The sequence below is a fragment of the Hippopotamus amphibius genome, chromosome 8 (genome assembly GCF_030028045.1).
Source record: "Hippopotamus amphibius kiboko isolate mHipAmp2 chromosome 8, mHipAmp2.hap2, whole genome shotgun sequence".
NCBI classification, from domain to species: Eukaryota; Metazoa; Chordata; class Mammalia; order Artiodactyla; family Hippopotamidae; genus Hippopotamus; species Hippopotamus amphibius.
Window position 1 is genome coordinate 42,580,334 of NC_080193.1, and position 26,343 is coordinate 42,606,676.

The following is a 26,343-nucleotide window of genomic DNA, read 5'->3' on the forward strand; positions in this document are numbered from 1 at the left end:
GGTCCCTGGGGACAGAGGGGCAGGAGGCAGGCAGGGTGATCAGGCAGAAGGACTGGCGGCAGCTTGGAGGAGGGGGTCGCGGTGGGGATGGTGGGTTGTGGGGGCCGCGGGGTGTGCACGTGGATGGGACACGACCCCGTGCTGGGCAGAGGCTGTGGGTTCCAGGTCTCGGAGGGGACGGAGGCTGGCATGGAGGCAGTGGCCTCCGGGGCTCCTGTCCGCACCACCCCCCTCCCCGGGTCAGCAGGAGTCGCTGAGCTGGGTGCGGGGCTGTGCTTCCCCGCAGGCTTCCTGGAGAAGAATCGGGACGTGCTGAGCCAGGACATCCTCATCCTGGTCCACTCCTCCCAGAACAAGTTCCTGCGGGAGGTATTCGGGATGGAGTCCAACAAGAGCCAGCGGGGCGGCGGGACCATCATCCGGGTGAAGGCTGCCAGCCAGCTCTTCAAGGTGGGCTCCGCGGCCCTGCCCCGCCTGCGGCCTCGGGTCCGGGTCGGGAATTCTCAGGCGGGGCACAGAGGTGACTGAAAACGGGGTGAGGGGCTGCGGGAGCAGTGGGCCTCTGCCTGCTTCCCAGTGAGTGGTGGTCTCGAGAGGGCTCACCTGCTTTGGTTTGAGCTCTTTCTTTCTATATCGGTCTGTGTGTGTGTGTTGGCGTGTGTGTGTTGGGGGGGGGGGGGTGTGTGTGGTGCTGCTGGCCAGGGAGGTGGGCAGCAGAGAGCCCCTGGTGCTGCTCAGAGCAGCGTAGAAGGTCCTGGCCGGGGCGGGGGGTGGCCTGCCCATCCACAGCCTGCCTTCACCCCGTAACGGTGACTGTTTGAGCAAAGTCCTGGAAGTCATCTGATGAGGGGCTCCCCGCCCCCAGGCAGAGAGATGAGGCCAGTTCAGGAACTGTGGGTGCAGGCAGTGGACCCCCCCCCCGGCCCCATCTCGTGCTACACAGTCAGCTCTGGCCACACGGAGGTGCCTTGACCTTTCCTCATTCCCACCCCCACCCCTGCAGGAGCTCCTGAGGCTTGAGTGCCCAGGGCCCACGGCACCACCACATGCAGAGCCGGCCCAGGGGAACACCAAGGAGCCTCAAGGCTGTGCAGGAATTGCCCGGGTCTGGAACCAGGGGGAGTTGGGCCAGACCCTCTGCATTCACGGAGCCAGGCTGGACTCCACAGCAGAGGCTGGAGCACAGCCTGGTCCTGGCCTGTGGGGCCTCGAGAGCTTGCTCCTCAGGTTTCAGGGAACAGGATGACAGTGGAGGGAAATGCACATTATTTTATAAACCAGGACAACAGGAAAATGCTGCCATTGTTATTATACCTGCCAGTGATTGCATCCTCCTCTCAGAGGTGTTAAAGCGTGAACTCGTGTCACCAGACTGATGCAATTTGGCAGTACCTACCTTTGCTCAAGCACATTTGACCTTGGAAAGGTTTGATCAAGGAGCATTGCACAAGATCAGCATTGCACAAAAACACACACTACTCTTGGCCCAGGGCTTGGGCTTTTTGTTTTCTCTTGCATCCATCGTTTTAATACATTTATTTTAAAACTGTATACATTTACTATAGTGCTTACAATGTACAGTATAAAACATTCAAAAAAGCATATTTAACCTACACAAAAACTGAAAATGTAGCCTGGCCAGGTAAAAAGTGAATGCTGGGAGTTAGCATTCTCTCCTCATCCCGGTGCATCACCTCGTGCACCCCACTAGGGGGCCCCCACCCCTAGACAGGAGGGTTGCCCTGTCTTACTTGTCTCTGAGTCCCCAGTGTCTAGCTGGGCATCTGTACCCAGTAGGTTCTAGGGAACCTGTGGGACCTCGGCAGAAGCCCTCACTGCCCCATGGGTCAGCTGTGCCCCAGGCCAAGCTCTCCAGCCCCCTACTTGTGCCGTATGCTTCTGCCTACAGTCTGCAGACTCCAGCAAGCAGCCCTCCACCTTGGCAGGCCAGTTTAAGCAGTCCCTGGACCAGCTGATGAAAATCCTGACCAACTGCCAGCCCTACTTCATCCGCTGCATCAAACCCAATGAGTACAAGAAGCCACTGGTAATGAGGGGAGGCTGGGGGCCTGCACGAGGAGGGAGAGGGCATCTAAGTGGATGAGTCTGATGGCATCTGGGGTTTTGTCACTCCCTTCACCAGTGCCTGGGCAGCTTGAGAGCTATCTTCCCCCATTTTACAGATGGGGACACTGAGGCAAGGTGCCAGTCTAGGCCATTTGAAGGTCAGTGACCTTCAGGGCTTTGAATCACACAGACCTCAGCTGTCTCAGCCCTGCCATTCACCTGCTGTGTGCACTTGCTTCTCCGGGCCTCATTTTTCTCTTATGTAAAATCAGGATCTTCCTGCCTGTAGGGGGCACCAAGGATTGCACATGACTTTTTTTTGCCACATCTGTAAACTAAACCATACTCCATAAGGGGCAGGAACCAGTACTGTGATTTTAGAGGCTGACACCAGCTGCTGGTCACCGAGACCTGAGGCCATGCAGCCCTTGGGAAGCGGCTTTACCTGCTACGTGTGGGGTGGAATGGAGCCTGCTGCCTGGCCAGCCCCTGACCTGCGGGCTTGGGAATCTCGCCCAGAGGCTGCAAATACAGGATTCCAGAAACTGTGAAATGCCATCTGAGAGGAGACAAAATATCTCAAAAAAAAAAGTCTTATAAGAGAAAAGAGATAAAATACATTAAATGAAGTGCCTTTTTGAAAAGTATAAAATCATATGAAATTCAGGCTGGCCCAGGAAATCCAAAATGTGTCTTCCTTAAAGGCACAATGCACAGCTGTTAGAGAGTAACTGCAGGCAGAGGCCCTCTGCCCACACCCACGGGTGGGGGCCTGAGCATCATGCCCAGATTTGGTGGGTGCCCTTGACTGAGACATCTCGGGAGATGGTAGCTGCTGTGCGGGTGTAGGGGAGCCCAGGCTGAGGGACTAGGTAGGCTCAAGGTTGGAACCCTGGCTTGGCCACTTAGGAGTATGGCCCTGAGCCTCAGGCAGCTCATCTTTACATTGGAGCTAAGTATCCCACCACGTAAGGCTGTTATAAAGATTAAAGGAGAAACACAGGCCCACTGGAAATACTCAATAAATGGGAGCTAACTAGTTGCCCAAAACTAACTGCTGTGTGGTCCTAGACCCCACGAGCAGTTGCCTCTGTGGTGCTCAGTGTTTCCAGGTGGGTAACTGCCTGCTGGTGGGCTTGCCAGCTTAGAGGGTGTGCCCCAAGCCCCAGACACTCCTGGTTGGAGGTCGAAGGGGGCTCTCTAGGGTCCCAGCCGTGCAGAGTCTTGGGGGCCATGGCTGAGACCCCATACCCCTATGCGAAGCATGTTGGCCAAACTCCTCTCCAAATACCCATCTCTGAAGGATGGAGAGACTAAGTTGACTAGAATACTTTCTGATTCTAAGTAGGTACTTCTTCCTTCCACTAGAGTGTGTGAGGCATGAAGGTGCCCCAACCAGAAGGACTGCAGCGCCAGTGGCCACCCCAACATAGGCAAGGCCAGGAGGAAGCTGTGTTCTTTGGCATCATTGTTTGGGGGCACTTAAAAATATTTTCAATCTGGCATATGCAAAAAAACTTTTACATACATCACACTGCATATTCCGAGAAGGAGGGAAGTATTTGGTGGTGTTGTGGATGTCCCAGTCGGTTTGTTATCAACTTTTACCTCCTTTTTTTTTTAACTTATTTTATTTATGGCTGCAGGGGGTCTTCATTGCAGTGCGCAGGCTTCTCAGTGCAGTGGCTTCTCTTATTACAGAGCACGGGCTCTAGGTGTGTGGGCTTCAGTAGCTGCAGCACGTGGTTCAGTAGTTGCAGCTCACAGGCTTAGTTGCTCCATGGCATGTGGGATCTTCCCAGCCCAGGGATTGAACCTGTGACCCCTGCATTGGCAGGCAGATTCTTAACCACCACAGGACCAGGGAAGTCCCGACTTTTATCTCCTTGGAAACACTTCCAGGACTTTTCCGAGATGTCAACCAAATATCCCTCTTCAAAACAGAATTTTCGTGAAACCAAGCATTTGTTTCATTCTCCTGCATTTGGGGACAGCCGAAGGGATGGTGGCAGGGGGTCGGGAAGTGGGTGCCCGCGCCATCAGCGCCTCGCCTCTGCGCCCGCAGCTCTTCGACCGGGAGCTGTGCATCCGGCAGCTGCGCTACTCCGGGATGATGGAGACGGTGCACATCCGCAAGTCCGGCTTCCCCATCCGCTACTCGTTCGAGGAGTTCTCGCAGAGGTTTCGCGTCCTGCTGCCCAGCGCCGTGCGCAAGGAGGTGTGCGTCCCTGCCGCCCGGCCCACGGGCCCCAAGAGGCGGTGTGCGCAGCCTCAGAACCCGGCCGCCTCTGGGCGCCCCCAACCCCCCAGTTCCAAGCAGGCTGCCCTCCTGATGCCCAGGGCCCCTCCCTGGACTCCAAGCTTTGAAATGACCCCTGTTCCTGCTTCCTTTCTCTGGATGAGGCTAGCGGCTGAATATATTCCTTCCAGGAGCATCCGCAGTTTAATGCAAACACTTGTACGCGGCAGAATGTCACAGAGATGTGTGGCCAGGGAGAAGAAAGTCCTTCCTATCCTTCCCCAAACACTCAGCCATCCTAAAGTTTGGGCTGCCCGTGTCCAACCCCACAAGGAGGCCCCGGGCCCTGCAAGGTGTGGTGGTCCCCTGGGCCCCACCCGTGATCCAGGGTGCCCGGTGCCTGCGCCCTGGCCCAGCAGCCCCTGACGGTGACCCCTGGGAGCAAAAAAAACCCGATCCCTAGGAAGCCCCCGAGGAGGAACCTCAGCCTCCTGTGTGACTCCACAAAGCCACTCCTGTTTCTCCTTGGCAGCTTCAGGGCAAGTTTCGCCAGATGACCCTGCGCATCACTGAAAGGTGGCTGGGGACAGACAAAGACTGGAAAGTGGGAAAAACCAAAATCTTCCTGAAGGTGAGACCCTGAACGTGCTGGTCCTCAGCCTCCTGAAGCATGTGTGGCTGGCCTGGTGCCCATGGGCACCTGCATGCGTCGCCCCTGTCCTCAAGGCATCCAGGCTGCAGAAAGCCATGCTAGGGGAAAGAAAAGCAGGGGAGAGCTCAGCCCAGCCTGTGAAAGTCCCGGGGGCCTCTCAGAGAAGGACATTTCGGGCATGGCCTGAGGAGAAGGAGGGGCTGCCTTCCTGCTCGGGGCCACAGGCCACAGTCTGGGGAAGCCCCGCCCCCCAGCTGGTAAGCGGAGCTTAAGGGAAGGAGGCGGTATGGCGCCCCACCCCCACCCCAACCCTGCGACAGCTTATCCTTGTCAGGCCTGTGCAAGCAGCACCACCTCCCACCTCGCTCTCCATCAACTTACAGGGAGGCCCAAGGTCACACAGAGGCAGCCTCCAGCCCCTAAGGCTGGCCTTTGCACCCTCCAGGATTGTGAACTGGGTCAAAGAGCCTCAGGGAGAGAACCGCATGCCTTGGGCAGGTCAGCAGGGCGAGAAGGAGAAGGAAAAGATCAAGTTCAGAATCAGGGCTCTGCCAGTTCTCCCAGTTCCCCATCCGGTCCCCACTGCCCCTCCCTGAGGCTTCTACTCTCTCCTCTTCCCCCTTAAAGCCTTGTTGGTTGTCCCAGCCCCTGCCATCCAGCGGGTCTGTCCATCTGTCCACACCCAGAAGGGTATGGTTTAGAGGGTGGGCTCAGTGAGGCAGAATGGCTGAGGAGGGGAGGAGAGCACCCGCCCCTCCATCCCTCTCTCCCTGGCTGCTCCAGGAGGCCACAGTCAGGGGTCTAGTCCATCTCTGTGTCCCCAGGACCCACCCAGGCACACGAAGAGGCCCAGTGCTTGCTTGATGCAAGACTGATGGGGGCAGGAAGGCCACCAAGCCCCTGGCCTCTGCTTGTCACTTGCCAAAGGGCTGTGCTGCTCTCTGCTCTGCAAAGACAGTCCCTTCCAGGGCCTGGATCCAGGGGGAGCGCCGAGGAGGGCCTGGAAAGTCATGCTCAGAGCTGAATATAGCTCATCACCTACACTATGAACTCTAGGCAAAGGCTGGGGAAACATTGAAACAAGCATGCGTCTGTATCACAATTGAATGCGCATTTCTCATGAATTTTGGGAAATAAAATACAGCTTCGGGGAAATTTTTTGCCCCCCTCTTGGATTCTCCAGAGCAGGAATGAAATTTCCCAGATGGAATTAACGAGAAGAAAGAGCTAAAATGGGAAGTTCTTGGATTGGGGCTGGGGGTGTCGCTGCCGGTCTCGGCTCTGAGCCACATCAGCGGTAACTCGAGGGCCCCTTCCCCTGCCCGCCCTCCCAGGAGCAGTGTGGGAAGAGTCTGAGACACCCTGATTTCTGGAGACAGAGCCCTGGCCACAGGTGGGGGCACGGGGGTGAGGCAGGGCAGCTGCGTGATGAGAACTGTCCCATCGCAGGAAAACCAGGACACCCTGCTGGAGGTGCAGAGGAGCCAGGCCCTGGACGAGGCCGCGGTCACCATCCAGAGAGCCCTGCGGGGCTGCAGACACAGGTGCCCGCCCTGCCCTCAGCCCCCTCCCCGCCCACACACCCACCCGCCATGTCCCCTGGGCAGGCCTGTACCCCCCAAGGGTCACGTGTTCCCACGGGTCCCTCTCTCGGGGTAGCCGAGGCAAGAGAGCTCTCAGGACCTCCTGACCAGGCACCCTGCAGCCTGTCTTGGCAGAGAATTCTGATACGTTATTTGAATGTTTTGGGGGTGGAAGGCAGAGTCCACCACGGGAGCAAAAGCCAGATGAAGTATCAGCTCTGGTCTTGACTGTATCTTGATGTTCTCCTTACTGTCTTAGAAAACGTATGGGTTTGGGTTTATCAGGTGGTTTTGGAGGGAAGAAAAGAACTGTCTTTGACTCTGTTCCCTGGTCAGTAAGAAGATAATACTTGAATTTCAGTCCAGATTCAGCAAATCAGCCATATTACTGCCTCCCTCACCCTCACCACGTCCAGAAGTCTCCGCAGGTCCCATGGTGTCCTTCCCTGATGTCCTGTCGGCCTGCCACCAACCATAGGAAGACCTGGAAACCCAGACAGGACAAAATGGGAGAAAGTGGCTGAGCCACGGGAATGGTGGCTATGGGTGCCCCCGAGCAGGGTCGTGGGCGGGGAGGTGTGGCTTGGAAGGTCATACAGGTCCAGGATTCCCCAGGGGTCTCCACTGACATTGTGGGCGGTGGGTTCATGACTGCCCATCAAGGGTGATTTCCTACTCAGCCTTCTCTGACACAACCCAGGTGAGGGTGGAAGTCCAGGCTTTCTGCTGGGCATTTTCTGGTGTAGGTGGGGGCGGGAACCACAGTTGTTTATATGGTGTTTCACTGCAGTAGACTGGTTATTATCTAAAAGTTTTCTGTCTTGCTGAACTGTCCCTTTCCTGATCCTTTTGGTAGAGAGAGAAGGCTTTTCTTGGGGCTTTTTTGGTCTGTGCCCCTTGTCATTTCAGGATTGCCTGCTTCTTTAACTCCCAGTCTGGGGATGTGAGGCAAAAAGAAACCCAGAGAAGTTACCGCTGTGTCTGAGATCCTTAGCTGGTCTTCCTTCTCTCCATCTTTCAGTCTTCTTATTTTTTTTTTAGTAAATTTATTTATTTATTTATTTATTGGCTGTGTTGGATCTTCATTGCTGCGCATGGGCTTTTCTCTAGTTGCAGAGAGCAGGGGCTACTCTTCATTGTGGCTCTCGGGCTTCTCGTTGCAGTGGCTTCTCTTGTTGCAGAGCACGGGCTCTAGGCGCGTGGGCTTCAGTAGTTGTGGCACACAGCCTCAGTAGTTGTGGCGCATGAGCTTAGTCGCTCCACTGCATGTGGGAATCTTCCCGACCCAGGGATCAAACCCGTGCCCCCTGCATTGGCAGATGGATTCTTAACCACTGCACCACCAGGGAAGTCCCTAGAGTCTTCTTAATGTTTGTTTTACGTAGAATGTCTAGGGGATTTTAGTTGTACTTAGCAGGAGAAGTAAGGAAAAGTATGTCTACTCCATCTTCCCAGAAGTGATCACCATTGATAATTAATAGTATTCTTGCTGTTCTGGCCAATGCAATTTGACAAGAAGTTTAAAGAGAAAATAGAAATCAGGGTTTCTGAACTTCAATACTATTGACATTTTGTGTGGATAACTTTTTGTTACAGGGAGCTGTCCTGGGCATTGTAGGATGTTTAGCAGCATCTAAACGCTACTCACTAGTTGCCAGTAGCATCCTCCTCTCCAGCCCCCAGTCATGGCAACCAACAATGTGTCTAGACGTTGCCAAATGTGCCTGAGGGCAGAATCACCCCCAGCTGAGAACCACTGGTATAAATATTAGAAAGGAGACAAATTATCTTTATTTTTAGATAATTCCGTTGTTTACATTAGCCTTATATTAGAATCATTATGTAAATATGTGTATGTGTACATGCACCAAAAAATATTAGATGTGCAGATATATATCCTCTACCCATCAGCAAAGATTCTGACTTAATTGAACAGGGTGGCACCCAGGCATCAATAAATATTGAAGTTCTCCAGAAGATTTTTTTCTTGTTTTTTTGGTTTTTGTCCCCCAGTTTTATTGAGATATAATTGACATATAATACTGTATAAGTTTAAGATACACCACATAATGATTTGACATACATATCATGAAATGATTACCACAATAAGTTTAGTTATTCATCATCTCATATAGATACAAAAACAAAAGAAGGGACTTCCCTGGTGGTGCAGTGGTTAAGAATCCGCCTGCCAATGCAGGGGACACGGGTTCGAGCCCTGGTCCAGGAAGATCCCACATGCCATGGAGCAACTAAGCCCGTGCACCACAACTACTGAGCCCACATGCCACAACTGCTGAAGCCCGTGCACCTAGAGCCCGTGCTCCGCAACAAGAGAAGCCACTGAAATGAGAAGCCTGAGCACCACAATGAAGAGTAGACCCTGCTCTCCAGAACTAGAGAAAAGCCCGTGAGCAGCAATGAAGACCCAATGCAGCCAATAAATAAATAAATAAAAATTTACAAAAAGAAAAAAATAGAAAAAAATTTTCCTTGTGATGCAAATCCTTCTTAGGGTTTACAACTCTCATGTATATCAGAGAGCAGTGTTAACTATAGTCACTGTGTTGTACACTGCATCCCTAGTACTTAGTTATCTTATTACTGGAAGTTTGCATCTTTTGAGCACCTTCATCCAATTCCCCCTTCCCCTACTTCCTGAAGATGCTTTTTAATATGATTGAAATCTGAGCCTAAGAACATACCCTGAAAAATTATTCGAAATGATAAGAAAACTCAGTTAACTGTGGGAGAAAAGATACATCTGTGTGTACCTTCAACTCCCCAGAGGCCAGGTTTCAGGCTATCTCCTCCATTTTCAGCCACTTTCCTCCCTATAGAGGGAGCTGTTGGATGGAGCTTGCCAGGCCGGGGTCTGGGGGCTGCCCTCCGCTTTAACCTACCCCCAGAGGGGCGCTCTGGTCCTGAGATTTCTGACCTGATTTCTGGTAGACCCCTGGGCTGGTGGCCAGAGGAGGGGGCAGAGTCTGACAAGGAGTAAAAAGTTGGAAACGGGTTTTATCCCTTCACAGATCTTTGGGGGTAATGAGGACATTTTTCCTCATCTCTCTAGCAACTGGACCATCCTCATTCACAAATGTAGTTGTTGGCAGTAGATTTTAAGTTCCTAATCTGTCTGTCTTTCAGCCTATAAATATAGCCTTCTGGAAAAGACATACAGTATGTATTCATTTTCACCAACATTTCATTCTCTCTCTTCCCTTCAAAATCAGTTTTCCCCCAAAAAACTTTAAAATGTCCGTGGTTGTTACCCACTGACTTGCATTTCCGCTTCCAGGAAGGAGTTCCTGAGGCAGAGGCAGGCAGCCGTGACCCTCCAGGCCTGGTGGAGAGGCTACTATGGCCGGAGGAACTTCAAGCTGGTAAGAGACTCACATGGGAGGCAGAGCCTGCGGGAGCCGTAGGCAGCTCTCCAATTAGAAAGGGATGTTGACATTTGTTTATGAATGTGAGATCTGGGGCAGGAAGCATCACGTCAGTCACAGACATGATCTAGACCTCGGCACCCCACACACTCTTCTTAGCATGGTGTCAGGTCACATGGTTTGTGGATTTCAAAGTGCTCTCCTGCAGGATTTGGGACGTCTCCAGAGCTAGAATGAGACATCCTGCTCTGAAATGAGATGATGGCTGTTTTTTTCCCAATTTGCAGGCAATAAAGGAGTTAATGGATTGATTCTCTGTTTCAAGCACTTCTTCCTAATTTTTTCCTTGACCACAGGCACTGCTAATGAGTGTCTGCTCAACAAACGAACCAGAGCAACCTTTACCAGGCCGGGCTGGGCCTGCTTGACTGCTTGACATGGCTGTGACTGTGATTGGGGCATGCGGTGGTCACGTCCGCAGAACTGACCCAGACCTGTCCACATTCCGTGCTCACAAGGGCACAGTGGCAGCTGACATGGATGCAAAGGCTACTTGGGGCCTGGTGCTCTGTGTGCATCATTTTATTTCTATTTAAACCAACATTGTACGTCAAGGAACTGAGGTCTAGACAAATTAAATCATTTCCCCAGGAGCACAGTCAGTAAGCAGCAGAGCTGGAGTCTGAATGCAGGCCTGTGTGGCTTCCGCGCTTGTAAGATGAACTGTGACCCCACACACCCATTGGGCTGGTCTTTGAAAAGGCAACAGGAGTCATCCCAGAGGCTCAGGGACCGCTGTGGCCCAGGGTGTGTTTGCAGCGTAGAATTGGGTGCTCACGGTTTATTATTTCCGCTTTATTTTCAAGATTCCTGAGAGATTAGTTTGTGGAGCCAGCCAAAGGCCTCCACAAAAGTACCCTAACTCCACACAAGCTGGCTGGACGTGGCTGCAGACATGAAAAGCAAGGCCTCTGGAATCCTGTCACCCATGTGACATCCAAACCAATTCTCTGTCACTGGCCACCAAGAGACCACTGTATTATTTATGCCATTTAAAAATGTTTCTTTAGCATTTATCTCATGCCAGGCTCTGTTCTAAGTGCTTTACAAGTATAACTCGCTTAATATACTTGTACTCATAGCTGTGTAAAATTTTAGCATCAGCGCTTTGCCAAAAAGCAGGTCACTGCAAAGCTGATTTGCGAGGACACCTTGCCCCTTGCTCTCTGTCCCCTCGGGAAGGCCTTTCTCTGCTCTGTACCCTGCCGGCCCCAGGCCTCTCCGTGAGTACACGTCCTTCTTGCCTCTGCAGATCCTCCTGGGTTTTGAACGTCTGCAGGCCATCGCCCGGAGCCGCCTGCTGGCAAAGCAGTACCAAGCCATGCGGCAGAGGATGGTCCAGCTGCAGGCCCTCTGCAGGGGCTACCTGGTGCGCCAGCAAGTCCAGGCCAAGAGGAGGGCAGTGGTGGTCATCCAGGCGCACGCCAGGGGCATGGCCGCCCGGCGGAACTTCCGGAAGCAGAAAGCCAATGTAGGTGGTCACTGCCCTCTTGGGCAGGTGGGAGATGGCTGGGCCGCAGATGAGGAAGGGCAGGCAGGGGGAGTGGGCAGCAACATGGGATTCTCACCAGACCCTCCTGCCCCCTCCCGGTCCAAAGTTATTACTGCAGCAGGCCCCACGCCTTCTGGCATGTGGGAGACGTCTCACCTTAGTCTCATACCTGGAATCTGGAAATCGAGCTCCTTTGGTCCCCTCGCTTTAGCCCTGGGGACGATTTCTCAGCAGGGCTGGTCAGTCCCCTGGAGGGCTCAGGAAACCAGGCCCAGCAGAGCTATGGGAGGCCACAGTTCCATGGAGGAGGGCAGAGGCCCTTGGTTCCTGGGCTGTGGCCTGGTGGCTTAGGGCAGAGAAATACCAAGAGGAGCCTTCAGGAGAGTCTGGGCAGGAGAGGCAGGAGGGCAGGGAGCAGGGGAGCCGTGCTGAGATGCATCTCCCTGCGTTTTGAAATTTCGCCCTTGCATGATCGCATATCCTCCATCCAGAGAGCACCGAGACGCCACTTCCCTCCTCAGCACTGGCTCCTCTGGCAGTGGTGATAAGGAGGAGCGCTAGGATGAAGCCTGCCCCTGCTCCGTAGGTGAAAGTGGGTCCACTGAGCACAGTACTAGCACAGTGGCCGGAGCAAGAAAGAGAGCAGCACCTCAGACATGCCAGCAGCATGCCCCTGCACCCACATGGCCCCTGACGGGCCACGACCCAGGGCAGGCCCAGGGCCCTCTCCCAGGGAAGCCTTGTGCTCTTTGAACAAAGGAACCAGATGGGCCTGAGTGGGTTTTGCAGCCAGGTTCTGGGGATTTGGGGGTTGGCGTGGTACCAGGTGGGGACAAGCAAGCGTCTCCCCTCTCTGAACCTCTGACTATCCGCTGGGAAATGAGAGGCCCAGGCTGCTTGGTCTCCAGTCCCTCTAGCTGTTAAAACCTAGGATTTCAGAAGGAAGTGTATTGATTTGGACAGATATGGCAGGAGGAGGTTTGTCTGGCTCCCGTGAGGGGCTTGCCCCACATGGGCCTGTGGTGACCGTGGCCCCATGGGATATGTGTGCAGGAGCCTCTGGTCATCCCGGCTGAAGAGCAGAAGAGCCCGAGTGCGGTCCCCAGCAGGAAGCATAAGTCCATCTACGACACCATCACCGACACCGAGATGGTGGAGCAGGTGTTCGGCTTCCTGCCTTCCCTGATGGGCGGGCAGGAGGGCCAGGCCGTGCCTCACATCGAGGTAAGATGGGCCCTGCCAGTCTGGCAGGGATGGGGGGGCCCTGCCCTGTCCCTGACCTCAGCCAAACTCTAGGCTTTACTGAAAAACCAAGACTCAGCTTGGGGAGCTGACAGAGTAGGTGGTGAAGTGAGTTCTGCGGTCCTGGGCGAAGACGCAGAGAAAAGGGGAACAAGGGTTTCTGTGGTCAAACCCTTTCAAGTTCAGCAGGTGTCTTACCTGCAAGGCTTCCTAGAGCCTTTACTATATAAATGCTATTGGGCCGTCAGGGTGCAGCATTTCCCACGTGTATCTGGCCCCGTCACAGAGCACCTCGGGGGCTGCTGCTCTGCAGAATGTAACCTGGGGACCCGATATAGAAAATTAACACAGGGCAGGAGGAGGCCATGTCTGATGGGGGGTGGGGTGCAACAGGCTTGGGGGAGCGGGCAGGAGAGGGCAGCTCCAGGACTGTCCAGTTGACTCTCACTGCATCCTGCTCTGGACCCAGTGACCTAGGCACCCCACCTCCCACCAGGTGCTCATGCCTTCCCCTCCCCCTGCCCAAGCTCTGCCCCTACACACACCACGTGGTGGGGGCCGATGGGCCCACCTCCACCAGAGGAGCACTTGGCAGAGGCAAGCAGGAGGCGGGTAGAGAGGGGGGTGTCTGGGGAGCCTGGGTCTGCAGGCAGAGGGCTCTGAGGGCGCGTGGACAGGCACCTGGGCTTTCACACCAAGGCCTGTCCAGCACCCAGCTGCCCACCAGGGGCCCACTGAGGGTGTGGGTCCGGGGAGGTCTCCAACACGAGGGGACTGAGGGGATAATTCTGCATCCTGTTAGTAACCAGGAGGACCCTTCTTGGGGCTCCCTGGCCCCTAAAGATGCACACGCTGCCAGGTCACATCTAAAAAGATGGTGGACCCCTGTCTCTGACCCAGGATCTGGAAGAGAGGACCCAGAAGCTGCCCGAGGTTGACCTGGACACGGTCCCCATGATGGAGGAGCCCGAGGAGGATGCAGACGGCCTGGCTGAGTACACCTTCCCCAAGTTCGCTGTGACCTACTTCCAGAAGTCAGCCAGCCACACGCACATCCGGCGGCCTCTCCGATACCCTCTGCTCTACCACGAGGACGACGCCGACTGCTCGGTACCTGGTTCTCCAGTTTCTAGTGTCTCAGGCCTCCCCCTGGCTCAGCAGGGACAGGGGAGGGTGGGATGCTGTGGGCTCCACCTGGGTGGCATTGGGTGCCAGCCGGGCGCTCTGTCCCTGTCTCTCCAGGCTGCCCTGGCTGTGTGGAACATCATCCTGCGGTTCATGGGTGACCTTCCAGAGCCAGTGCTCTTTGCCAGGAACACCCTGCGTGGAGGCTCGGTGATGCGGCAGATCCACGATGCCCTGAGCAGGGAGGACAGCGCCCAGCCTCTGCAGCACAGCGGATCTGCACAGGTGCGTGGTGAGGGCAGCAGAGAGGGCAGGTGCCCTTCTGGTGTCCCCAGGCCCAGGGCCCCGGGGAAGCTGGACCAGAAGTGGGAGGCAGGACATGGAGTGAGCATCACCCGTTGGACCCAGGGGCCCCCAGAGGTTTTCAGTCTCGAATTGCCCTCAGAAACTCACGAGCCAGGCATTACACCCAGGGCTCTGTGAATTATACAGTCATTATAGGAGAGGGTCTCCCAGGCTCTGAACACGGGGTTTGACTTGAGCATTGAACAGTAGTAATAACAACAGATGTTATCACTTACTGGAGATGTGCTATGTGCCACTTGCTTCTCTTCAGTTAATTTCCACGAGCCATCCCTACAAGGTAGGGAATATTAAGTTTATCATAGCTAAAGAAACTGAGAAGTGAAGTGACTTGCCCCCATATCACAGCGAATTTGTGTGACCCAGCTGGGCTTTGAATCCATTCTGCTGAATTCAAAGACCAAGTCCTTTAAGCGTATTCTACCCTGCCCTCTGATGGAAGGCTAATTTACATCCATTTTTGGTCAGAAGGCCTTCCTAGTTTCATGATGTCATCTGAGTGGAATTAACCAAGAATAGTCCAAAGGAATGACACAGCAATGACAGCACTTGGGCCCAATCGCAGCAGGACCCCCGCGATTGCCTATCATTCTGACACCAATTCCAATGTGTGTGGGTTTTTTTCCCACACTAAGAATTCTCAGCGCCAGCTGGTGTCCTACAACTCAACTCAACTCTGATACTAACTGCCTGGAGATAGCGTCCGATTCCACAGATGAAGGGCTCCGTCCTTCAAGACGACCCTCACTTCAACACAAGTCCAGATCGTTCCTCATTTGCTGACTGACTGGCTGTAATCAGAGGTTCCCACGACCCCATCCTTGGGTTTAATTTGCAAGAGCGGCTCACAGAATTCAGAGCAACATTTTACTTACTAGATGACTGGTTTATCATAAAAGGATACAACTCACAACAGCCAGGTGGGAGAGATGCATAGGGCAAGGTGTGGGGAAAGATTAAACAGCTTCCATGGGGAATTCGCAGGTTGTCCAGCGGTTAGGGCTCCACGCTTTCACTGCCGTGGACCTGGGTTCAATCCCTGGTCAGGGAACTAAGATCCCACAAGCCACAAGGTGCAGCCAAACAATAAAAAATAAATAACAGGAAAAAAAAAAAAGAAGCGTCCATGCCCTTTACAGGTACCACTCTCCCCAAATCTCCATGTGGTCACCAACCTGGAAGCTCCCTGAACCCTGTTCTTTTGGGTTTTTATGGAGGCCTCACTACATAGATACGACTGACTATATCATTGGCCACTGAGCCAGTTGAACTCAACCTCTCGCCCTTCCCCCTCCTCTTGTCCAAGGGCAACCAGATCGTTAGGTGCTTTCCAAAAGTCACCTCATTAACATAAAAAGACACCTTTATCTCAGGAGATTCCAAGGGTTTTAGGAGCTCTATGCCAGTAATGGGGACAATGACCAAATATATATTTCTTATTAGAAATCACAATATGGCAGTGCCCCATACCTCAGCTCAGATAGCTGTGGGGTCCTGAGTGCAGACCAATTAACTGTATAGACATCAAAGGGGGTCTGCAGCCTGGCATCACGTGGCCAGATCTAGCCCAGGGGTTACATAGAAGTTGCCCAAGCTCAAGCCCTGACTCCCTGACCTCTAGAGACATGGGCTCTGCAGAGTGTAGTAGTCGTTCATTGCTGTGTAACAAATTACCCTCTAAATTTGATAGCTTGAAACAGCCCACATTCATTATCTCAGACAGTTTTTGAGGGTCAGGAGTGGCTTAGCTGGTTAGTTTGGGCTCAAGGTCTCTGTTGAAGTTACAGTCAAGCTACAGGGTCTACAGAATCTGCTTCCAAATGGCTCCCTCATGTAGCTGCTGGTGGGAGACCTTAGCTCTGGCCTCCTGGGCTGCCTGAGTGTTCTCACAAATACACTTCCTCCACAACGAGTGACCTCAGAGAGAAAGCAGGAAGGAAGCTGCAATGCCTACATACCATAGAGGGTGAGAATGTAGGAGGCAGGGGTCACTGGGGGCCAGCTTGGAGGCTGGCCACCACTCAGGGAGGGGACCCTGGGAGGCGGTCCAGCCACTGGCACCTCTGGATGGTGAGCACAGGGAGGACTCGCTTCCCAGAGGTCAGATCGCTCATGTTCCTTCCTGCACGTTTATTAAGCGCGCACTGTGTGCTCCCCGGAGGAGCGGTGGGCTGAATGAGCCCCGCCCACCCTCGCTCACCAGCTAACACGTTTTACATTTGATCCTTGTGTGACAAACCAGTTTTAGCCCAGTCAGAAGCCCGTGCCCCGCCCTGGACCTAGGCTCATCCCAGCCCAAGCCCGGTCCTACAGTGAGCTCTAATTTTAGCAGAAAATTCTCATGACACCATTAGGACAAGGTGTGACCCCTGCCTAAGGAGATCAGCAGATCCTGATAGCTGGGGCCAGGCACCACAGCCTAGAGTCTTCAGATCCTCTGGCAAAGCCCCCACCTTGCAGTGGACAGAGTGTATTCCAATTCAGCCACCGTCAAGGAGAATGACCATAGCCTGGGCCTGTCCTGGGCACCTGGGTTCAGACCCAGCCCATTTGGCTGGCGAGGGGTCCAAACTTTGGACAGTCCCGAGCCTTCCCAGAGGGCTGGAAACTGGCCGAGTGGCTTTTATCCGGTCTCTCACTTTCCCTCACCTCTGTTCCCTCACCCAGCAGTGAGGAAGGCAAGGCACACCTGCCCGTGTTGCACAGCCCAGTCAAGATGAGGGGCTGCGCGGTGCTTTGTGAATTGGGCTGGGAAATGGCTGGGGTAGCTGAGACGAGCCCCACCCTAGACAGCTGTCGGGCTAGAACTGGAGATGCTGCCCTGGCTCACCTTCCCTCAGGAATTGTCTCCATCCGCAGAAGCCCAGCCGCAGGGACAAAGGGACCAAGGACATCTCCTCCATGAAGCTGAAGCGGTCCTCCTGGGTCACGGGCCAGGTGAGCCCAGGGATGGGGAACCTGGACCTGCTCCCAGCTCTGCCGCCCACTGGTCTGCCTGCTGCAACGTTCCATACTTTCGCCTGCTTTCCTGCTTTGCAAATGGGAAGAATCACAGGTGTCCTGACCGCACCTTTGGGTTTCAAGGTGGCTAGCCAGCTGAATATCGGAGAAGAGGCATTTGATCCTGACGGCCCCATCTCAGACCGACCCATGTCCAATCTGGAGAAGGTGCAGTTCATTGTGGGCTACGCCATCCTGCGGCCCAGCCTCAGGTCAGTCCCCCCACCCCCGCATTCCACCCCATTCAGAACCCCCAACCCCTCCCTGGCTTTCAGACCATGGCTGCAGCCCTATCCTGCTCCCTACCCTGGAGCCTGCAGGCTAGGTCTCAGGACAGCAGATATTATATAACCATCAAGGGTTCTCTATTTGCTCTACGTTAAAACCCCTGGGTAAAACAAAGAAACAAAAAACACACAAAAAAATTTTAAAAAACAACAACAAAAACAACCCTGGGTAAAACCCAGTTTTAGGAAGACAAATTCATCATGGGATGGTGATGTATTTGATCACCAGCTTTAATGCAGGGCCCTGTAAATGGGCAAGTTCCTCATTTATATTATATACATTTTGCTTTATATACAATTTGCTTTACAGGAATTGTGTTTTTATACAAATTTTAAGAACTATGTATACTGCTCTCAGGGACAGACTACTGTATTTCAAGGGTTCACACATATTTCAGGTTATTATTTTTAACCAAATTCGGGGAACTTGGGGCATTATGTCTTCAAATGTTTTTTCTACTTCATTCTCTCTCTCTTTTCCTTTGAACTCTATTTAAACATCTGGAAGACTTTTGTAGTGTCCCTCACGTCCCTGAGGGTCTGTTCACCTCTGCTTTCTTTTTTTCCCCTTTCTTTTAGACTGGATTGTTTTTATTATTCTATCTTCACATTCACTGGTTTTTCTTTTGTCTTCCCCAGTCTGCTATTATAGCCATCCAATAATTTTTAAAATTTCAGATACTATACTTTCCAATTCTGGAGTTTGCATGTGGTTCTTTGTTATAGTTTCTGTTTCTCTGCCCAGATTTCCTGTTTGTTTATTCACTCTGAGCATAGTGTCCCTTATATCTTTGAGCACAGTTATGGTAGTTTTAAAGCTTTTTCTGATAAGTCCAATATCTGGTTCATCTTACAGTCAGTTTCCATTAACTGCCTTTTCTCTTAAGAATGGTCATGTTTTCCTGTTTCCTCATATGTCTGGTACTTGACTATTATTTTCTCAGAAGTCTAGTACGTTGGGGTTGTATCCTAGACATTTGGGGATGATATGTTTAGAGATTCTGGAATCTGTTATATTCCTTTGAAGAGTGTTGACTTTTCATTTTGGCAGGCGATTAACTCGGTTGGATTCAAACTCTGCCTCCCTGTAGGGAGCAGCAACTGGAATCTCTGTTCAGTAATTTTAGCCTTTGCTGGGCTGCCTGGAGTCTGCCCCACACATGTGTAGATCAGGGGTGAGCCAGAGATTTAGGAAGATTTTATATGCAAAATGTAGGACTCCTCTTCTTTGGTTGTCTTTGTTCCAGGATTTCCCTTCTCACTTTCAACTGCTGTGGGTACCCAAACTCTGTCTTCTGGATCTTCAAGCCAGTAAGACTAGAGCTACATGATACCAACCTGGCAACTCTTCCAACCTAGTTGGTTCATTGGCAGTTCTCTCATGGTCAGTCCTCACTGGCCACCACACCCTCCAACATGGCAGATCCGTATGAGATGATTGTGGGTTCTTCAGATACCCTGCAGACACTTCCATGCAGTCCTGACCCCAGCTGGGGCCAACACTGTCTCAGGGATCCCTTGACATTCCCTGTCAATTCTGGCCCCTAATGGAACATACCACAGCCTCTTACCACGGGGACCCTCTGAAATGATGGCTGGCCTGCTTGTGTGGATCCCAGCAAGATGCCTGAGGCCCAGCTCCTCCCATGATTCCTCTTGGGCAACAGACACTCATCCACGCCTGCCCCACCAAACAGTACAAGTGCAGTTCCCAGCTCCTGACTGTTCTTTCTCCATCTTGCCCATCAAGGGTGGCTTAGACTTCTCCAGGAGGAAGCAGACAGTAGTCTCTCATTCATGGAGACCCCCAGCTTGTATCTCCCAGGGACACAAATGAAGCTCTCTCAAGATCTCTGTCATCACGCCCCATTCCAGCATCCTGGAATGGGGTGGTCCAGTGGGCTGCTGGGATTCAAAATGCCTCAAATGGGGAGTGAGATGAGCAGACAGTCCCCGTCTCCATTAGCAGTTCTCCTGGGGTCCCCCTCGCGCCCCCTCATTTAGATGTAGTGAAGATGGGCCGGAGATCTCTCTACTCCCATGAAGTCCCTTCCAGGAATCACCTTTCAAATTTCTTACCTTCCTTTATGCAGGCTGGAGATGGCATGCTGGCTGGACTGGTTCTGTCATCTTTTAGTAAATCCTGCAAGAGTGTATCTCTTTAAAATATTGAGTATTATCACCTGTTTATCCTGGGCTTTGGAGTCTTAGCCACACTCCAAGACAAAGCAAATGCCCCACTTCACATCCAGCCACACATTCGATAAGTGTTTATTAAGTACTGGCTCGGCCCAGGCCCTGGCCTGCAGGCTGGGGATGCAGAGATGAAGGCCACATGTCTCTGTCCTCAGGGAGCTCACGCTTTAGTTAGGCAGCTTGGGAGGAGCTGGAGACCCACAATAACTGCCTGTGCTAAGGTGGGGGTCCAGTGGGGACACTGAGAAGGAGTAGGGCCAGGTGGGATAAGAAGGAGGGGGGAGTTCACTAGACAGAGGGGGAGGGTGAGCAGGGTCACAGAGTCCTGAAATAGCCCAGGGGTCTGGAATTGCAGGTGGTTTGTCACCGCTGGGGCCCAGAGTTTGAATTCAATCAGAGCGGTAAGGAAAAGCTTTAAGAGAAGTCCATGATCATAGATGACTTCCAGAAAGATCTTCCTGGCAATGACATGGAGAGTTGGAGCCTGGGGGTGGGAGGCCAGGAGAAGGCTGCTGCAGAGCTGATGAGGGATGCAGGGAGCAGGAGTGGAGAGCAGGGGACAGAGAACGTTTCCAGGAGACAGACGGTAGGGTGTGGGGGCTGCTGGGAGGAGTCTGGGGTGGCCCCCATGTTTCCAGTCTGGGTGAGCGGTTGATGGCAGTGCCTAAGAGGCTGCAGAAGAAGGCGGTCTGCTGGAAGTGACTCTACCAGCCCAGGAAGCCTGGGGTTCACGTGCCCTCTGAACTCTGTGGTCAGTGGCTTGAGGTTGCAAGCTTGAAATTGGCATTGGTGGGAATATTTACACCATAGAGATTGGCGAATGTGACAGATTTCAGGGCTTTTTCCCCGGAGGAGATACAGTTGTTAAACATTTAGGAGCACACCACTGCGTAATTAGAGGGAAAATGCTGGTCTCTGGATATGTGAGGTTGGATGGGACACTTTTATAAGATGGGACACTTTTATAAGATGATAGAGGCCTGAGTCAGCGGGGAAGGGTCCAGGAAAGCCCCCTCCCCAAGAGGACACAGAGAGGAGAGGTGCAGGACCTGTGGGAATGGGAACTGATCGGGAGGTGTGGAGCTGAGGGTTTCTTCTACGAAGTCCCCACTTTTCTCCCTGCCGTGTGGGGGAGAGGGCGGGGTGGCTGCGTGCAGGGGAAGGGGGAGGGCCTCTAGGCAGAGGGAAAGGTTTGAAATAATTGTGATGTTGGGGAAAGGAGCAGATCAGGTTGGGCTGATCTACTAGGGGCAGGGCTTTGGCTGGAGACCCCTGTGCCCTCCTGCGCTTGTGCCCTGCAGCTGGAGGGCCAAGGCACTGCGGGTAGAGGGTGAGGGAGGGAGCAAAGGCCTGAGGGGCCGAGGTGACTGACTGGGTGGGCGAAGGGCTGAGGCCTTGAGGAGACAGAAAACCAGGGCTATCGAGAGTGGGGGCACAGAGGGACTTCCCTGGTGGTCCAGTGGTTAAGACTGCATGATCCCAGTGCAGGGGGCATGGGTTCCATCCCTGGTCAGGGAACTAGATCCTGCATGGGGCAACTAAGACCCGGTGTGGCCAAGTATATAAATAAATATTAAGAAAAAAAAAGGAAGTGGGGACATAGCGCCCTGGGGAGACATTGGAGGTGGCACAGTCCCGGGAAATGACAGGCTCCACGGTGGACCTGGATGTGACAGGGAGCGGGCAGCAAAGGCAACTGGAGGTGAGGAGGCTGGAGGTCTCCCTGCCAGCATGGCCCCCCGCAGGGGTGCAGAAGGGGCTGTGTGCCCCTATCTGCTCTTATCCCCCAGAGCCCAGCCCCCAGCCTGGCCTCCCAGTGCTCTGTGTCTTTCAGGGATGAGATTTACTGCCAGATCTGCAAGCAGCTCTCGGAGAACTACAAAAGAAGCAGCCTGGCCCGGGGCTGGATCCTGCTTGGCCTGTGCCTGGGCTGCTTCCCGCCCTCCGAGAGGTTCATGAAGGTGAGGAGGGCCGGGGGCAGGGGCTGAAGGCGGGGACAGCATGGGTGGGCCCAGAGCCCTGGAGCAGATCCAGAAATCCCAGCCCATGGCCTGGTTCTCCTGCTCCTGCAGGCCAGGATGGACCACACTGCCTGAGCGTCTTTGGGCCTCAGTTTCCTGTCTGTGAAAAAGGATGCTCCTTCCGGCCCCTAATCAGGATCTTCAGAGCCATCTGCCCTGGACTCAGTCACCAGGAGACAATGAGATGTGGATGCAATGGGCATTGAAAAGGCAAAGGAGCCCGAGGAGTGGGCTCTAGCTAGAGAGTGGCTGCAGCATCTCACGCCAGGCCTTAGAACTAACAAGGGAGGTGCTTCCACGTGTTGGAGGCCCCAGGCTTCGCTACTCTAATACACCGTTTGGTTCTGATTACAAAAGTAACATGCAGGACATGCAGAGAGTCTAAAAAGGAAGTAAAAGTCATCCCCACACCCAGAGGTAACTTCTCATACAATTTCTGGCCTTTCGTGGTGCGATAGGGCCATACCTGGGATCACATAGAAAACAGTCACACTACCAGGGACAGCAGGAAGCGTGGTCACCCCGGCCATCTGCCCTGGGGCCCTGGGCCACCCTGGACACCAGTAAACCCTTCCAGGTTGCACCTCCTCAAAGAATCTTTCTAAGAGACGAATAGGTTTTCAACATCTTGTTTCAACGTCTTGTCAAACGTATTTTGAACATCAGCTCTCCTGCAGCTTTCACTTGTAATGTCTTCTCACGTCATAAACTCTTCCCAAAGATCAGCGCTAATGCCATCTGTGAGCGCCGTCCAGCATGTATTTCACCCAATACACGATCCATCTTCCAATTGGCCATCCCCATAAACATCGCTATGATTGAAAACTATATATCTGCCTTTATCGTAGGTTCAAATTATTAGGTCAAAGAATACGCACATTTGCAAACTATGTACTACTTAAAACACACTGACAAATGGCTCCTCAGAAATGTTGTGCAATTGATATTCCTTCTCACAGTGTCAGAGCCCCCGTCAATGCACCTTTGCCAACGCTATTAGCATTTTTATTTTCATTTAAAGTTTTTTTTCCAGTTTTATTGAGATGTAATTGACATATAACATTGTTCAAGTGTAGGGTGTACCGTGGTAGAGATTTTACATAGGTGTCTATTGCAAAATGATTGCCAAGTAAGGTTAGTGAATACATCAGTCACCTCACATCATTACAATCAGTATCTCAGTTTCTAGAATCTGGACAGTAAGTAGACAGTGGCCTCTATTCTAAGCATCTTTGTCCCCTTCCCTTCCTCACCCACCAGTATCTGCTGAACTTCATTGGTCAAGGGCCAGTCGGCTACGGGCCCTTCTGTGCTGAGCGCCTGAGACGCACGTGTACCAACGGGGTGCGCACGGAGCCCCCTTCCTGGCTGGAGCTGCAGGTAGGGGCTGGCGGGGGCGCGAGACAGCCAGTGTGGGGTGGTACCAGCCGCCAAGGCTCCTCCAGTACAGCTCATGGGGCTGCCAGCAGGAAATGTGTTCTCTGGTCCCTGTGAGCCCCACCTGGGGCTCAGCCTCGCTAGGCCTGGTCCAGGCTTCAAAAGTGCCCTGCCACCCCCTCCCCCCACCCCCAACTAAATCAACACTCCTTTAGGGCCCTCCTAGCTGAAGGGGAAAATAATTCTGCTCGGTTCCTTAGCTGCAGGGCGTGAGTGGATGCTAACTGCATTCCCAAGGACATCTGCATTTTATACGGCCATCCAAGATCCTCCTCCTTGGTGACATTGCTGTTTGTGTCACCTGTGAGTTCCTTCAGTATCCTCAGGAAAGGTCCTTTGGAAGCAGGGAGGGTCGAGGGGACACCCCTGCCCCTCACCCTACCCACGGCTCCTGGAAAGTGCTCACTGTGCCCCATGATGCCCTATATCAGGGTCACCTCCCGCCACACCCCCTCCCGTCCTTGCCCTGCCACCCGAGTCCACAAGGCCTCCCCCCTTCCATCTTATCTACCTGCTCTGCCCACGAGCCTTGGAGTTGCACGTGACCTTGCTGCAGCGGTGTGGCGGTGCTCACGCCCTGCTGTACACAGAGAGGGACAGTGGCTTCCTTGCACCCAAAATGTTCCAGAGTACGAGACTCAGCCATTTCTGGGAGCTTTTTGACTTTCTGTGATTGAGTCACCCAACCTCGCTAAAGCTCAGGGATCTCATGTTAAAACTGGGCCTTCCTCATGCAGGCTGCATCCCAGAGGCACAGCCCTGGCTGAGTCTGTCGGTTCAGTAGCAGATATCTGTTGGCCAGGACTTTTGTTAACTGCCTGATGAACCGGGCGGGGCTTCAGAAGGCCCCGCCCCCGGGGGAGATGGGTCAGCAGGGGCAGCGGGTTGGGAAGAGGGGATGGTGGACCGGCCCCCCATCCCAGCCTTCCGGGAGCTCCAGAGCGCACAGCTGAGCTCAAGGGCCGCCTGGACAGAGGACCTGAGTCTTCGTCTGTCCCCCAGGCTGTCAAGTCCAAGAAGCACATCCCAATCCATGTCACCTTGGCGACTGGAGAGAGCCTGAATGTCCCGGTGGACTCAGCCTCAACGTCTCGGGAAGTCTGCCTGCACATTGCCCGCAAGCAGGGCCTCAGCGACCACCTGGGCTTTTCCCTGCAGGTTGCCGTGTACGACAAGGTACTGGCCAGCGGTCCCATCCACTGCCCGCCTGCCAGCCTAGCCACTGCTCGCCTTCCTGGCTGCCAAACACAGATACGAACACAAACGCCAGCTCACAGACATGTCTCCTAACCAGGCAACCTGCCCTCCTGCCCCAACACCCACGCACTTAGCTCAGTGGCTCTACCTCGGTGCCAGACAGTGTCACACGCACATTTGGTAGGTCCCCTGCCATGCGCACATCCTGCTCCAAGCTCCCCACGCTGGGGAGCTCAGACTCCCATGCAGCCAGTGCTGGGGGTCACACCAGCGTTGCCCTCCTCTGGATGGGCTGACCCCCATGCCCACAGTCTCAGACCCAGACATGCTCATGCCAACCAACCCATCAAGGCGTTCCAACCCAGTCACGTGGGAATGCACCTCCTATGGGAGGGGCCGGAGGGGGGGTGTTTTTTTGGGGGGGTGATTGACAGGCCACGCCCCGTGGGGAGGAGTTCCTAAGGTCTTCAGGGGGCTCTTGTCCTCCGGGCACCCACGCCTCCATACATGTGTGCCAAGGGCAGGTGTCCTGGGCGGGGGGACCTGACACGCAGCAGTCACTCAACCCTGCTGCCCCGATTCTGGCCTCAGTTCTGGTCCCTGGGCAGCGGCCGCGACCATGTGATGGACGCCTTGGCCCAGTGTGAACAGCTGGCGCGGGAGAGAGGCGAGAGCGAGCGCCAGGCAGCCTGGCGCCTCTACTTCCGGAAGGAGTTCTTCACCGCGTGGCACGACTCCCGGGAGGACGCGGTCAGCACCCAGCTCATTTACCGCCAAGTCCTCCATGGAGTCTGGTCCGGCGAGTACAGCTTCGAGAAGGTGAGGGGGCCACAGCCGTCAGGACCCTGAAAACCCACCCATCAGACAGCCTGAAGTAGCGCCCTGTTCCAGGGCAGGGGCTGTGGGGACAGAGCAAGGGCAGCTGGGCTGCGGGCGCCAGGGATGCCCCTGGGATGCCGCTGGGGAGGCCGTGTGGATGGTGCAGGGCAGGAGGCGGAGGGAGAGGAGGGGGCCCCGGATGCATCCACCAGTGCAGGTCCCTGGGCCCCTCTGGGCGGAGCTGTCCCTGCCCAGCCGCCTCCATCTCCTCCTTCAGCCACAGGTGTGCCCACGTGTCTGGGGTTTGGGGCACCTGCAGCAGGCCAGGAAGTCCTCCCATCAGCTCCAGGCCCACCTGGCCTCACCACAGCAGCTGCCGATGGGGCATCAGGGCCTGGGGCTCGAGAACACTGGCCTTGGAGCCCCAGCCCTTGAGTTCAGGTCCCACCTGGGCCTCTTCCTGGCCGTGTGACCTTGGAACATTAGGTCACCTCTGTGAGCCTGTGGCCCTCATCCGGAAAGTGCAGAGTCCCCTAAGCTCTCTGTATGGTTCTGAGGCTGGAGGGAGGGGCGCTCGTGTACCTGACGTCCTGGGGCAGCGCTGCACCTGTTCAGCGGGTGGGTGCAGACCTCCCCGGGCCTGAATCTGGAGGATGCTGCTCTGGGGATTGGAGTTGGCCGCGGCAATCCTGGAGGCCTGCCTGGACCGGGGCAGTGGGCAGGGAGAGGCAGAGGCAAGGGGTGAGGGGTGCCCAGAGGGCAGGCAGCTCGGTGGCTAGGCAAGGTTTTGGTCCGCCGGGAAGAACAGGGCTGCTTGGAGCAGGAACCCTGCTCTGTGACTTACACAGCCTTCTGCCCACATGAGTCTTTGCAAAGGCGCTGCAAGGGTGGCCGCTGGTCACCTTTGCCCAGTGAGGACTGAGGGAGACGGGGTAAAGGCCCCATCCACACGGAGCCCACTCAGACAGCAGTGTTGGGACTCCAGCCAGGCCTCAGAGCTCCCTCCCACACACTCACTGGCTCCTGAGGGCTGAGAGAGGAGCATGGCGAATCCACCCTCAGGCAGAAGGGCTCAGGCCAAGGCTGCTGGGAGGTCCCGGCCTGCCAGCAGGAGCACAGCCCACATCAGGGCCCAGTCAGGGCACACGGAGGCTCTGTCACGTTGGGGGAGGGGCAG

At 54.3% G+C, this 26,343-nt stretch overlaps 1 protein-coding gene across 2 annotated transcripts in view; it reads left to right on the forward strand.

The window, feature by feature from the left end:
* MYO7B (myosin VIIB) overlaps positions 1–26,343 on the forward strand; it is a 78,601-nt gene that overhangs the window by 38,640 nt on the left and 13,618 nt on the right. Inside the window, exons 14-29 of one of the 2 annotated variants that reach the window (XM_057745489.1) lie at positions 287–450; positions 1,910–2,047; positions 4,133–4,285; positions 4,839–4,937; positions 6,408–6,502; positions 9,840–9,924; positions 11,240–11,458; positions 12,533–12,703; positions 13,622–13,831; positions 13,964–14,131; positions 17,069–17,146; positions 17,294–17,421; positions 21,527–21,653; positions 22,974–23,093; positions 24,153–24,326; positions 24,939–25,166. In XM_057745489.1, coding sequence (XP_057601472.1) covers positions 287–450; positions 1,910–2,047; positions 4,133–4,285; positions 4,839–4,937; positions 6,408–6,502; positions 9,840–9,924; positions 11,240–11,458; positions 12,533–12,703; positions 13,622–13,831; positions 13,964–14,131; positions 17,069–17,146; positions 17,294–17,421; positions 21,527–21,653; positions 22,974–23,093; positions 24,153–24,326; positions 24,939–25,166 — 2,357 coding nt within the window. The remainder of the gene's footprint in view (positions 1–286; positions 451–1,909; positions 2,048–4,132; positions 4,286–4,838; positions 4,938–6,407; positions 6,503–9,839; positions 9,925–11,239; positions 11,459–12,532; positions 12,704–13,621; positions 13,832–13,963; positions 14,132–17,068; positions 17,147–17,293; positions 17,422–21,526; positions 21,654–22,973; positions 23,094–24,152; positions 24,327–24,938; positions 25,167–26,343) is intronic. The other variant, XM_057745490.1, reaches the window with a different exon arrangement.